The following is a 14,009-nucleotide window of genomic DNA, read 5'->3' as shown; positions in this document are numbered from 1 at the left end:
TTCAGTTTTGTTAATTTTAAACAAAGTTTTATTAAATACATTTTCAAATAAGACATGTCACAAGAGTCAGTCCAGCATAAAGTGCCTTAGTTTTCATGTTTTAGCTAAGTGCTATGGTATTAAAATGTATTACAAGATTTCTTAAATCATGTGCATAAATCTACACATTATCACTGTCTCTCTACTGTCTAACCTTTGCAACAGTAAGGCAAGGTATATTTATGACGTCATACTTGAGGCTCAAATTGATTCTGTGGAACACACTCAATGGGAAGGCCTTGCACAAGTGCCTGTGGACTTCTGTATATTCTCATACAATAGCCTGTGCACGTCCCAGCAACAGCTGCACTGAAGAACTGCTGCTCCACATGTAGGGCCGGGTAAACAGTGCCAGTCTGGGACCTGCCCTGAGTCAGCAGTGTCGGGCTCAGTGAGAGCTCTCTCGGTCCTTGTGCTCTGCTTGCTCAGTAGCTCGCACCCGTGTGCTGCTGACATATTATTGCATTCAGCATGGTTGAGTTGTTTTATAGATGTCTTACATTCTGCTGTTTCAAGGAAACCACAGGGCCTTCTAAGTTTCTTAAACACTGAGCCAGGATCTACCTGGGGTCCACCTAGGTTTCAAAGACTGCATGCAGACCCTGATCCTCTTGCCTCACAATGTACTGGTCTGGGATTACATCAAAACCACTGATGCTGGAATTATATTGTTATTAACACTCATATAAGACAGGTTGCTCAATCATAAGTTCTCAAAATAATACACTTTATCGTTGCCAGTCATTAAGGTCAGTACAAGAGTAAATAAAGTGTCTTGTATAAGTGCACAAATACTGGTTCAAGGTCAGACCTCTTCTTTTTCCTAATCAGCTACCCAAGGATGTGCTGTAGGTATCATGCCATTTCACCTCTACAATGTCTTTGGAAACCCCACCACACATTCATCTTTAGAATGTGCTGTGTGCTCTACGCTATACAGAGACACTTTGCTCAGCAGTGACACTTACTTGCAGCTGTGGTGAGGAGTCTGCAGGCAAGCTATGCGATGACCTGCTCCGAGGTGGGGGCTGCGGTGGGGTTTCCAAATTCGGTTGGGGGCCAGAAGGAGGCATGGGTGCTGCCACGGGGACAAGAGGTTCCTGCAGCTTTTGAGCAGGTGGGGGCAGAGGAGGCTGCAGAGGAAACGCAGCCTGAGGCTTCAGTGGTTCCGGAAGGACGGCTGGACCTGCAACACCAAGGATTGTCACGTTAGCGATGTGCTGAAAGCCAGGCTGTCTTTCTTTAGGGAGGTGTGCAGGCATTCTCGTTTCCTTCTCCATGGCAACAGCCTCGTTTCCAGGGGCACAAGAGAGTAAGTTAGATTTTATATGGAGGGAGAGAAAGAGAAGAAGGTGAAGCCTGGGGCAGAGTGTGCTCCCAGCATGCCTACCTTTCGATGTCTCCGGGGGCTTGCTCTGGGCTTCAGGGGTTAGCCTTCCGGCAGATGCCCGGGCCTGGCTCTGAGGCGCACTGATCACTCCAGCCCGTGCCGGAATTGTCTAGAGATAGGAACATACTAGTGACATTAATTTCATTTGTGGCTGTATCACCTATATTTTCAATTCAGGTCAAGACATGCACAGGGGAAACAGTGCTAGGATAAAAATGTGTGCCTGGCGAGCTGCATGCAGGGCAAGGGCCTGACCACAAGCAGTGCTGACTTCATGAAGAGTGGTTCACTCTGGAAGCATACATGATGGAGACAAGCCTTACATACTATGAGACTTCAGAATCAACCGATCCCAGAGTTTTTTCCAGTGACTCCTTTTATTTTATGTGCACTGGCGTTTTGCCTGCATGGATGTCTGCATGACGGTGTCAGATCCCCTTCAGACAGTCGTGAGCTGTCATGTGGGTACTGAGAATTGAACCCAGGTTCTCTGGAAGAACAGCCCATGCTCTTAGCCACTGAGCCACCTCTGCCCTCCCTGGGTTTTGAAACCATGAAATAGCATTCTTAACTGTCTAAATAAGTCAGAAGACATATTGGTGGAAAATGTTTTCTATTCTTGTATTTTTGTTGAATGGTCTAAGCCTATAATAGTTATCTAAGGCCAAAGACACTGTTTTTTGTTGTTGTTGTTTGGGTCCGGGTTTTTTGAGCTAAGGTCTCACAATAGCACTTTTCTTGCCTCTGCCACCTAAATGCTGGGGGTACAGATGTAAGACACCAGGCGCCCAGATCATCAGGCCTGCATAGCAAGCCTGCTACCCACTGAGCCATCCCTATGGCCCTGTCTTTTTCTTTCCAAATAACTGTTACAGCTCATAGAAATTTCATTTGAGTGAATAATAGAAACGTATGAATATAACAGAACATATGTTAAACAGACAACCACAGATTTATAAAGTATCGAAAAAACCTTGTAAGCCATCTGCCTTCCTATTTTTATCTTTAGAACCAGTTTAAGTATGCTATTATAATTTTATAATTTAAGTCTTTAATACTTTTTTTTTTAATACAAGGTCTCTCTACATAGTCCTAACTCTTCTGAAACTTATTACATAGACCATGCTGGCCTTAGTCTCATAGAGATCCACTTACTCCTGAATCCTCAGTGCTGAGATTAAGGTTGTATGCCACCTTGGCTGGAAGGATATCTCTGTATTTCTATTGATTAAATAGGCTACATGATAAACAGCTATCCAAATACATTACTTCTTCATATTTTAAGAGACATCAAAATGTTTATTTAGTGACCATAATTAAGTACGTTATTTTTATTCAAATAAATTAGTGTAATCATTTGGAGTATGTGAGAAAGGTTGGAGTTGAGATATCGCTTGGAGAGCACCAGCTCCCTTATTTCAGAGGTGAAGAACTGAGGTCTGGGGGGTTTCTCCTGATTCTCTCCAATGTAACAAACAGATTATCTGTAAATCAGAACTTAGAACAAATACCTCTCAACTCCCAGGCCAGGGGTGACTTACCGGTCTGGCTACAGCATATCCGGCAGGTCCTGGGCCTGCAAGTCCTGCTTGAGGTGAAGGCTGACTACGCCCTGAAATAAAGACATCATATTGTGTGAATTTAAGAAAGTTAAAAAAAAGGTAAAAAGAAATAAGAAACCATATACTTCTATTCCAAGTGTCTACTGCATGGTCCAGTTTTAAGAGAAAGTAACTACATTCAAGTGTGTTTACCTATATTATCTTTCCGTGTTGTTCCTGGGCTTTTGGGTGCTTTGAAGCAGAAAGGAAAAAGAATCGGTCATAAGTAAACAATAAAACAACAGTGCGTGGCATCACCTGGCTGCGCTGTTCATTGCCAGCAGAGACAAAGGCACGAGATGGCAACAAAACAAGCACTTAGCTTTGGTAAAGACAGAAACTGGAGCATTCGAGAACCTGCACAGTTTCTAACGTGACAGTCTTCACAGACCTCTGTCCATGGACCTTGAAGACCTGGTTGCCTGCTCCTTAACAGCTTAGTTGTCAAAAGGCTCCTGAGCCACAGTTCCTAACAGGCTAAGTGTCATAGTATGGGCTGACTGTGGGTAGAATTATCTAAGAGTGAAGTCTTGCAAAATCTACAAGAAACTACCAGGATTAAGACAGAAGACAGGTCCAGACATACTTATATGAAGTTATAGTATGGCTCAAACTCAGGAAGGTGGCCTAAGGATGAAGTGAAAATTACTCTGGGGGATAGAAAGAGTAAAAGATGCTATCAAGCGTTATCTTAGATTTTCCATTTTGAGAAGAAATTCGATGGTTATACCAAATATGGTAGTCCATAAATAATTGTAGTCTTAACAAATGGCCCCAATTTTAGTGGTCTTTTAAGTAAATCTAGCTCAATACCAAAATATTTAGAAACATCTTTTATAGAAGAAACTATAAAACACTAGATTCTAGGACCTTACAGTTACTAGTTTATGAACCTTCAGGCTAATCAGGAGCATTGGTAAACAAGTGACTTATTCAGGAAAAGAAAATGAAGGTATGCTTCTTTCAACAGTGATCTCATAGTCCAGGTACACAGGACTAGGTATGAACAACACAGGAACCTCAGGGATAAGACATTAAATGGATATCCATTGGGAACTAAATATATGTACAACACAGAAGGGAAAGAGAAAAACACGAGGTGTGTATAAGGACAAGGAGAGGTGTGGATTTCGGTAGGATTTAGTGAGCCATGAAACACTGGAGGGTTGACACTTGGAACAAGAACCGTATCTATAATGCAAAAGTCTTGTTACCTTCCATCTCTCTCCTAGCTACCCCAGGACTGGGAGGGGCTCCAACACCTTTTTAGAGAAAGAACAAAAGCTATGTATTGTTCAGAGCCCAGAGCATAGGATGAAAGGCACACAATTATTCTCATGAAGGGTTTCTCACTGCTTTACATCTTTGGAAGTTATCAAAGCGACTTTAGCTCAGAACTGATTCCTCAAAAGCAGGAACACAGCTTCCTTTGCATATCTGAAATTACCAGCAGTAAGGAACCAAAAAGTCTAATGCAAAACTTTATAATCATCTCATTTCTTATACCTAGATTACTAATACATTATTCAATAGTCAAAAGGAAAATAATCATAAACAAAGTTTCAAGTCATCTTAAATGACTACAAAAGGGCATAAGTCTTAGGAGTTAGTTCCTGATGTATTCTCTGGGCTCACTGTCTCAGAGGATTACTAGTTGTAGAATAAAATAATCTGTAGAAGAATTATGAAGAGAAGCATTTTTAAAATGGAAACACATTTGTAAGTAAGCTACTTGTTTGCTAATGTTTTCACATGTTTATTTCAAAATTTATTTTCTACAGATTGGTTTCCTAGTAAAGTGGAATTCACCCTAAAAATAAATGATTTTTTTTTTTTTTTTTTTGGTTTTTACAATACAGGGTTTCTCTGTATTGTTTTGGAGGCTATCGGTCTAGCCCGGCCTCGAACTCACAGAGATCCGCCTGCCTCTGCCTCCCGAGTGCTGGGATTAAAGGCATGCGCCACCACCGCCCGGCCAAAATAAACGATTTTTGAAATTAAAAAATGTTTTCATAAAAGTTATACTGTTCAAATCATATACGTGTCTTTATTACACAGTCACCAAAGTAATCACCTGAGCAGTGTCAGCTGCTCACAGCTGGCTTGAGTCTCAGTTCACCAACAATGACAGTAGCTGAAGACATCAACTCTGTACAGCCAAGGGCTTTAGGAGCATTAATGCTGGAGCTGCTAAGCTCTGAGAACGGGGGCAATCTCCATCTCCATCTATCTCCCTCCATCCATCCATCCATCCATCCATCTCTCTCCCCATCATCTCTCCATCCACCCATCCATCTCTCCATCCACCCATCCATCCATCTCTCTCTCTCCATCCATCCATCCATCCATCCATCCATCCATCCATCCATCCATCCATCCTTCTCTCTCTCCATCCATCCATCCATCCATCCATCCATCCATCCATCCATCTCTCTCTCCATCAATCCTCTATGTCTATCTCTCTCCATCCATCCATCCATCCATCTCTATCCATCTATCCATCATCCATCTATCATCTACTTACTTATTTTCACAATCTCCATCTCTATTGAGAGTTAGAGGAAATGTACTCAGTGACAAATCCTTCGGAATGAGCTGCCAGTTTCACCTCTGTGTGTGTTTAAGTGCTATGGACTGAATCCATGACTTGCACATACCAGGTAAGCACACTTGGTACATTCCCGGCCCTACTTTAAGTTTTCATGTTAACTAAATAAACTATTATTGTTATTGTTATTATTTATTTATTTATTTGGTTTTTTCGAGACAGGGTTTCTCTGGGTAACAGTCTTGAAACTCGCTCTGTAGACCAGGCTGGCCTCGAACTCATAGAGATTCGCCTGTCTCTGCCGCCCAAGTGCTGGGATTATAGGTGTGTACCACCACTGCCCAGCCTGCATTACTTTGTAAATAATGCATCCAATACTGAATAAAGCTTACCTCACTGAAAAGAAAATCATAGTTTTACACAAACAAATGATGCAACAATTTAACAAAGTTACTCGAAATGCAAAATAAGACACAGTTTTATTAGTTCTATTCACAGATAAAACTAAGCTCTAGTATGTTAACAGGAATATATAAAGTTTGGAACTTTATAACATGGAGTATAAATGTCAATCATTCTGACCCTTACCAAACAGGCCTAAACTGTCTCCTGAGTTATAGAGTTCCAACTCCAGAACACCATAAGCCAGCATTCACACAGGATAGCAAATGTAAATGGTTACCTCCAAATTCTTTTCTAGCAGGTGCAGGACTCCTAGCCCCTTATAGTTCATAAGAAATTAGGCAGCAGAAAGGAAATGACATTAAATAAAGAGTTGAAATGTCAAGGTCTGCTCCAATAGTCATGATAGCACATATCATGTATGATTATGTAAAAATCTAGACAGTACACAAAGCTATCATTCAATGCATTTGCACACAGGAAGTGAACATTGTATGTAGCCAAGAGAACATTTAAAGACACATGTAAAACATATTAAAAGTATGTATGCTCTTCAGTTCTAAAATAAAATTTCCATAAATTAATAAATGCTAATTGTCTTTATAAAGCTACAGATGAGAAATTTAAAAAAATTAAACCCAGTTTTATTCAAGAACGTCATACATGCCTAAGCACATCAAATTAGTAAGACCCAGACAAGCTTTCCCAGTGCATAGGCAAAGAGGCAGGCAGACACATGCTTGAGAACTCTGCTGGACAGACACACTGTCCTGCTGTTCCTGAGTCCTTTGGAAAAGCTTAAGGAATAACAATGATCATACAAACCCAAACAAACCCAGTCTAAAAGTATGAAAACACCCACAATGCTTTTAGGAGAAGGAGGAGGAGGTGGAGGAGGAGGGAGGAGGAGGAGGAGGAGGAGGAGGACTTTTAGTTAGGCAGGCATCCTAAGAGTAACTGGTAACAGGTTACCTGAAGGTGGCGGAGGTCTCTGGGGCGGGGCAGGACGCGCTGGAGGAGCAACCGGGCGTGGAGGGGGTGGCCTCTTGGGCTCTAAGGTCTGGGAAGCATCCTTCTGGGCTGTTGGCTGGGTGTCAGCTGGAGAACCTAAAAAGTGAGGAGGTCAGATCAGGTTCCACCAGGGGCTAGTGGGGAGGAATGTGCATATGTAATGACTAATGCCCCAATTTTCTCCTCTAAAACTTGTGTGCACTAAAGAAAGAGTAAACCATATTCGGTGTGAATAAAGCAGCAGTCTACAGGAACCACCTTCTGGAACCATGGTGCTACCCCGTGCTGACTTCCTACGTGGCAAAGGTGCCGAATGCTGATTTGCTGAGGAGTTCCATTAAGGAACAAAATTTACTGTTTACACAACCTGCTGGCCTGCAAAGAAGGGGGAGGGGAGCCCACATAGTCAAGGGTTCTTATCCTAGAATAGAAAATCACAGGTTGTAAATAAAACAGACAACCTTAACCACATCAATAGGATTCTCATTAGTGATAGCAATGAGGAGTGTTACACTCACTAAGAGTTATTTATGGTCAGGGAAATATGCCTCCTGTCTACAGGGCACTCAGTGCATGGGCTGAAAAGCTAAACAATGTTTACTGGTTAGTTTTCGTCAACTTGATACGCGTTAGTCAGTGAGGAAGAAGTAAACTCAACTGAGAAATTAATTGCCTCCATCAGATAGGCCTGAGGGCCAATTTCCTTGATTAATGACTGGTGTGGGAAGGCCCAGACCATTGCGGGTGGCGCTAGCCTTGGGCAGGTGGTCCAGGTGGAATAGGACAGCGGGCTGAGCTGGCTACAGGGAGCAGGCCAGGAAGCAGTCTTCCACGGCCTCTGCATCAGCTGACCCCAGATTCTTCCTAGAGCTCCTGTCCTGGATTCCCTTAGTGAACCCTTTCTTCCCCAAGCTGGTTCTGGTCAGTGTTTTATCACAGCAACAGAAAGCAAACTAGGATACAGCAGTTCTCCAAAATTCAAACAAGCTGTCTAGACAGTCACAGACATTTAAAGTAAAGTGCACACCCTGTGAACTCGGAGGCCCTGGAGTTCTTGCTGGTGCCCGGGTTGGTCTGGTGGGAAGAGACGGTGCGGAGTACTCTGGCACTGTAGGTGACTGGCAGGGACTGGTCCGGGGCGAGGAGCTTGGAGAAGTGCCGAGGCCGGAGCCTGAGGACGGCTGCAGGTGCTGTGGAAGAAGCTCCTCTACTTCAGCACCGTCGTCATCGACGTCACCTGTCCAAAGCAAGGCCACGAGAGACACCAGCACCTTAACGTCTCACACATTAGGCTTTACAGGGCTAAAGATACCAAGGGGTCGTGACCACAGGTTGAGAACTGCGCTTTAACTTCAAGAGTTTTCACCCAACACGGATGCCGTTTCTCCTGTCAGGTCCCAACTGCAACTACCTAAGGGCTGGAAAGTGGGGTCAGGGTACCCTGTGCAACAGGACTCGCAGCCAGAGCATCGGTCTTCCTTCCAAGTCCTATGTTTAAGGAGGAGTCTATGGGACACCCTTTTCCCACTTCCTCAGAGATCTCCACCCTTCCCTCCCAGTGCAGAACTAAGGACTAGTCAGTCATCCAGGAATAAGCAGGAAGCACATGCTAAGTGGGCCTACCAGCTTTCTGCACAAAGCCCTATGGACAGCAAGCAGAACCACCCGAATGCCGCGGTGTTGCCCTCGCTGACAGGGTCGCTCCCACACTGGACAGCACACCCTTGGACTAGACACCCTCTGGGGCACTCACTGCTCTGCAACATTTCACGCTCTCAGTCCTTGCTCCTTTCTTCCCTTCCCCAGGTCCAGGGCGTGTGCCCTGGCATCTTTAGCCCCCCTGTGTGGCCTCCTTCACTTAAGCACCACAGCTGCATGATTCTCCCACTGCCCAGGGCCGACAAAGCCTCATGCGTCAGCCCCACTACGGGACCTCACAGCCCACTGCTCAGGGTGCCCTTCCTGAAGAAAACTGCACAAACCTCACCCTCAGAATAACAGCGTCTGTAGTTTCCAGTCTCCTTTGGGTCCCCCAGGTTGCCTGAAAATTTTCATTTCTTGTTTATTTCTCTCATTCCCTTTTGCCAGAAACACTGTCTCAAAGCATCTCAAGTTCCCTGAAACGGGATTGTCCCGTTCCTACAAACATTGTGAGTACTTCAAGTTCACAATGAAGAGGTCTGGGGACAGAGCCTCCTTCACCAAGGGCGTCCTGCGAGTGGCACTGTTGCCACACAGCTGATACTAAGGCATGGCTGGGTAGGATGGAGGGGTCCAGGGTACCCCACTTTCCTCAGAGGCCTTGCAGTTCCGTCAACGCTTTCACAGTATCAGTCTCCACTGCTGTGCCAGCCCCTTTTAGCAGTATTCTCAGGCTCCCTACTTCTTGACCTTCCACCCAGAGCAATTTCACCATCTTGTTTTACCATACCACAAAATTACTGTTACAAAGGTCACTAACAGCATCCTGTCCTTATTTTTTCACTCATCTCTCTGAGGGATGAGATATCATGGACCTGTTTATACTTTCTTTTCTTGACTTTAAAATGTTTTTATTTTTATGTGCATGAGAGTTCTGTTTGCATACGTATGTGTAACACAAGTGCAGTTCCTGAAGAGGCCACAAGAGGCATCAGACCCCATGGAACTGGAGTTACAGATTCACCCCATGGGTGCTGGGAAACAAACCTGGGTCCTCCAAACAGCAGCCAGTGCTCTTAACCACTCATTGATCCATTTCTCCAGTCCCTTAATTTTATTTTTCTTAAACTAAAAACTTTCTCATGAGGTACCACACTAACTAACATTCATTATTACACCATTATCACTATGATTGTGTAAAACACCTAGTAAACAGTGAGCTCTAGAAGGAGCTAATAGAAACCATGGTCATAGGATTTGCAGCTTGTCTGGGTCCATTTCCTGCCCTGGCCTCCTCTCATGTACACGCCCCCTTCTTTGCTTATCTGCTGAGAAGACCAGCTTCCACCATCCGATCCTGCCTCCAGGATGCTCCTCCAAGTGTATGGACCAATCAAACCAACCCAGGACTGAACCTCTGAAATCATGAGCCAAAATAAACACCTTCTCCTTAACTTGTTTCTGAAGATATTTTGCCACAACTAGAAAAGGATCCAACACAACTTGGTATCCAAAAACTACATATTTATGTGTGGATCAACTAATTGATCAATATAAAAGCTAGTGATTATCATAAAAGATGTTTAGCTTAGAAGTGTTATCTAGCAGTGTAGAGTCAGGTATGCATTTTTGGGGAGGCCAGTGATGGAACCCAGGGTCTTACACACATTAAACATTTACTCTATCACAAAATATATCCTAATGAAAACGATGCTCACACATATATAGTATTAGAAAGCAAACGTACTTTCAAATAATGTTTAAGAAAACTACAGTACCCAGATAATTTGTCTCAAAAGTTCAACTGAAGTAGATCCTTTATATGCATGGGTTCAGTTTCACATGGGTGTATTCCTAGTCACTTGGGAGCTCTCTGAATTCCTCTGGAACATTTCTTTTGTAGTAATTATTATGAAATTGTTTCGGCAGTAAGAAAAATCATTTGGAACTTCTGCTTAACTATAATTATTGGCACAAACTGGCACATACAAAACACCATTCTGTGCTTTTATCATACAGAAACTAAAATAGTCAAGTGTATTTACTATTAAATGATAAAATAGCATATAGGTTACCAAGTCTAAGGTAATCAGACAAACTGATTAATATTGTGTTCAGGAGAGAGGTGACTGGGATCCAAAGTTGTCAGTGCTGGGAGGGAGCAAACAACATGCAGAGTACGCCTGCTCAACATACGAACCTTCCATGTCGAAGTCGGCTGTCACCTCTGCATCCTCACCAAGCAGGGTGGAGCTTGTTGATGAGGGCAACGTGGCACCGATTTTCTCTAAACTCATCTCTTCTTCCAAATTCTTGATCCAGTCTGGACTTTTTAAAGTGATTGTTATAGTCCGATTTAGTAACTAGTTGATGTAAAAAAAGATACAGGAGAAAAATTTGTTACCACAGAAACTAAGGTCGGAGAAGGATGCCTATGTTACATTATGCAGGGCATCAACAGTGTAGTTGGATTCTAGTCTAAATAAATTCTTCCACACATACTGAAAAATTCCCATGTGCAGGATGTTCACCATTCTTCCTTTAAAAGCTGATGATGCTAAAACCGTTAGGATTCCTTTTCTCTGGCCAGTATCTCTACCCAACAAGTACAAACTACTGCTAGTCTGCTGTATAATTCCAATTTGGATCCATAGATTAAACAAGCGCTCCTACATCATAACAACTGCAGAAGACACAGACAGCCTTGCATATGCTTGCTGTCATTTCGACCTCTCTAATCTGGTCACTGCGTGCTGCTATGTGCTAACCTATGGTGTTAGCATCTCAAATGTCGGGAGAGTGTTGTGTGAAGATTATTTTAAATCTTACACAAAAGTTAACTGTTCTGTAAATAGAATGTCTGAAACTTATAAAGCAAGCCTTCAGTTTTCCTTATACATTTAAGTGACTTTTAGACCTAAATATGATTTACTAAAACCACCTATATGTTACAATCAAGTTATACTGTCTCTGCATTTTTAAGTTCTTTAAACTTTGTTGTTGGGCATTGGACTCTTTTGTCAAGGATATGGAGATGACATACAGGAGAAGCTCTCACTTACAGCCCATACCATACAACAGACCAGCTTCCTAGCCACAAGCTCTTTCACACAGTTTAACTTTCTTTGGTTTGAAGTGTTCCTTAGTCGGAAGAAGATTTAAACTTTTAAAATATTTATAAATGACCTGTGTAGCTATGGTCGAGAGTGTGCTGACAGCTGGCACACTGTGAACAGACTCGAGCTCCAAGTATTACTGCTCTCAGGACTCCTGAAGGCACAGAGGTCGGAAGCTACTCACTTGAACAGCGCGGCTTGTCTAACACCACCTAAGCTGTGAAGCCAGAGGCCTTAAATCTCTTACTTGCTTATCAGGCCCAAGTATTAAACTCAACTGAATTCATCATTTACCTACATATTTCACAAATCATTTTTTAAATCAACAAAAATCTTCTATAGTTAGCAAATATATTAAAAAACACTTGTATTTTTTATTATTTGTCTGCGTGTGTGAGATGCTTTTTATTTTTTGAGACACAGTCTCACTGTGTAGGCCAGGTTGGCCTAAAAATTCAGTGAGATCCCTGCCTTAGACTACCAAGAGCTGGGATCACCATGCCCAGATGCTTCAGATTTTTCTCTGAAAAAAATTAGGGTTAAATTAGTGGTTCTAACAAAGGCAACACATTAAAGGTTTAGAAATGTGTGACTTCTAAAAGGGTAAGCTAAATATTATCTTGCATTTTGGTTTTTTCTAATTCATTTTGATATGAATATATCAGTACTGCATTAAAAACAAAACAAAACAAAAAAACCAAACTCGATATATGCAGATATGTTTCTTCAAGAAAGCAACAGTAACATGATGACAAGAGAAAGCTGATCAGCTCTGGACTTCTCACTACTGGAGAAACAGTGCAGAATTTGGTCTCTACTGACCATACACTTAGCAATGCAGGATTTAGCTTCAAAAACAAAAAACAGCCGGTAGGTGGCGGGTGGTGAACGCCTTTCATCCCAGCACTCAGGAGGCAGGGGCAGGCAGATCTCTGAGTTTGGGGTCAGCCTGGTCTACATAGCCAGTTCAAAGATAGGCTCCAAAACAATACTGAGAAACCCTGTCACAAAAAGCCAAAAAACATAAAACAAAAGAAACAAACAAAAATGGACTCATAAAAATGGACAGATTTAACCTTTCACAGAAGCATAATTACTCCTGGTCACTGGTGTACTTCCGCACCAGTGACAAATCACAGGCTTAGGCCATCCCCAGCAGTTACATTTGAAAGTGCTACAATGTGACGTGGTTGCCATCTGTGGCAATTATGTATCCATGCTGGAAAAGGGAAGGGGATCAGAGCCTTTCCTTAGCAGCTTCCAGGTAACTCCCTGGAAATGATGGGGACCTTCTGCCGTGGTCTTGTAAACAGAAATGCCCTCCACTTGATAACATACAGAAGAGCTGGAATGTCGGTCCTTAATTAAAAATTGGTAATATTTTGCATTAAATATGGTAGAAATCAAATTAGGCAGTACACATGTGTTCCTTTCCATTTCTGTCAATGGTTAATATCTCTAAGGAGAAAATAAAATAACCCTAAATTAGGCAAACAACTAAATAAGAATATTAAGTAACCCACATGTAGTTCAGTCTTCTATTTTCCTTAACTGAAAATACATTTAGACACTCTCATAGCATGCTTGTAAACATATCTTCAGACATTTCAAATGGTTTAGAATCATCAAATCTACCTTACCTCTTTTCCATTTAGGCTCAGAACATTCAAGGCAGAGCTGCCCTCCAAAAATGTAACCCACATTTTATCTTCTACGAATCTTTAAGAAAAAGAAAGGGGATACATAAGAGAGCCCCTTTCAAGGTGACCCTTGGGTTAGAAGCTGCATCTCCTGGCTCCACAGTGGGGCACTTTCACCATTTCAGTGACTTTCCTGCAGGCCATTTCCTTCAATTAAGAAGGAAACTCCAAACAACCCAACTAATGGTCACAAGGAGCTTAGGGTTAGGTGTTTGTCTGCACAAGACACTTCTTCCTCTCTGGGAAATAGGAAACACCCCAAAAGGAGAAAATGAAACAAAGGACACATTTTGAAGAGTCACTGATTACTTCCAAAGGAAATTCTGCAAACCGGCTTTCCCCAGCTGTATGGAGAAAACCTTTTTGTCTCATGCTCAGAGTCTAAAAGATTGTGGATTTTAAGAAATAAAAGTGTACCAAACTATGCTACTTAAGTTAAGTGCACATGGACTATAACCACTCAGGCATGATCAAGATAACTGACTCGGCTTCTCTGGCATGAAATTTTAAGTTACAAGAATGTTGCCATTTGAAAGACACAGGGATGGTATTCTGACTTAA

At 42.4% G+C, this 14,009-nt stretch overlaps 1 protein-coding gene across 18 annotated transcripts in view; it reads right to left on the bottom strand.

Annotated features, from left to right (window-relative positions):
- Synj1 (synaptojanin 1) overlaps nucleotides 1-14,009 on the bottom strand; it is a 72,946-nt gene that overhangs the window by 5,733 nt on the left and 53,204 nt on the right. For 8 of the 18 annotated variants that reach the window (XM_013116178.3, XM_013116179.3, XM_005073817.4 and 5 more), the window contains 10 exons: nucleotides 13,389-13,467; nucleotides 10,833-10,995; nucleotides 8,019-8,228; nucleotides 6,953-7,087; nucleotides 6,261-6,299; nucleotides 4,245-4,292; nucleotides 3,184-3,222; nucleotides 2,971-3,041; nucleotides 1,430-1,538; nucleotides 1,008-1,225 (listed from right to left, as the gene is read on the bottom strand). In XM_013116178.3, coding sequence (XP_012971632.2) covers nucleotides 1,008-1,225; nucleotides 1,430-1,538; nucleotides 2,971-3,041; nucleotides 3,184-3,222; nucleotides 4,245-4,292; nucleotides 6,261-6,299; nucleotides 6,953-7,087; nucleotides 8,019-8,228; nucleotides 10,833-10,995; nucleotides 13,389-13,467 — 1,111 coding nt within the window. The remainder of the gene's footprint in view (nucleotides 1-1,007; nucleotides 1,226-1,429; nucleotides 1,539-2,970; nucleotides 3,042-3,183; nucleotides 3,223-4,244; nucleotides 4,293-6,260; nucleotides 6,300-6,952; nucleotides 7,088-8,018; nucleotides 8,229-10,832; nucleotides 10,996-13,388; nucleotides 13,468-14,009) is intronic. The other 10 variants (XM_013116181.3, XM_013116182.3, XM_013116188.3 and 7 more) reach the window with 7 other exon arrangements.

Source organism: Mesocricetus auratus, unplaced genomic scaffold (genome assembly GCF_017639785.1).
Source record: "Mesocricetus auratus isolate SY011 unplaced genomic scaffold, BCM_Maur_2.0 Super-Scaffold_100008, whole genome shotgun sequence".
NCBI lineage: Eukaryota > Metazoa > Chordata > Mammalia > Rodentia > Cricetidae > Mesocricetus > Mesocricetus auratus.
Note: the sequence above shows the minus strand (reverse complement) of the source record. Positions and strands in the feature narration are given on the sequence as shown.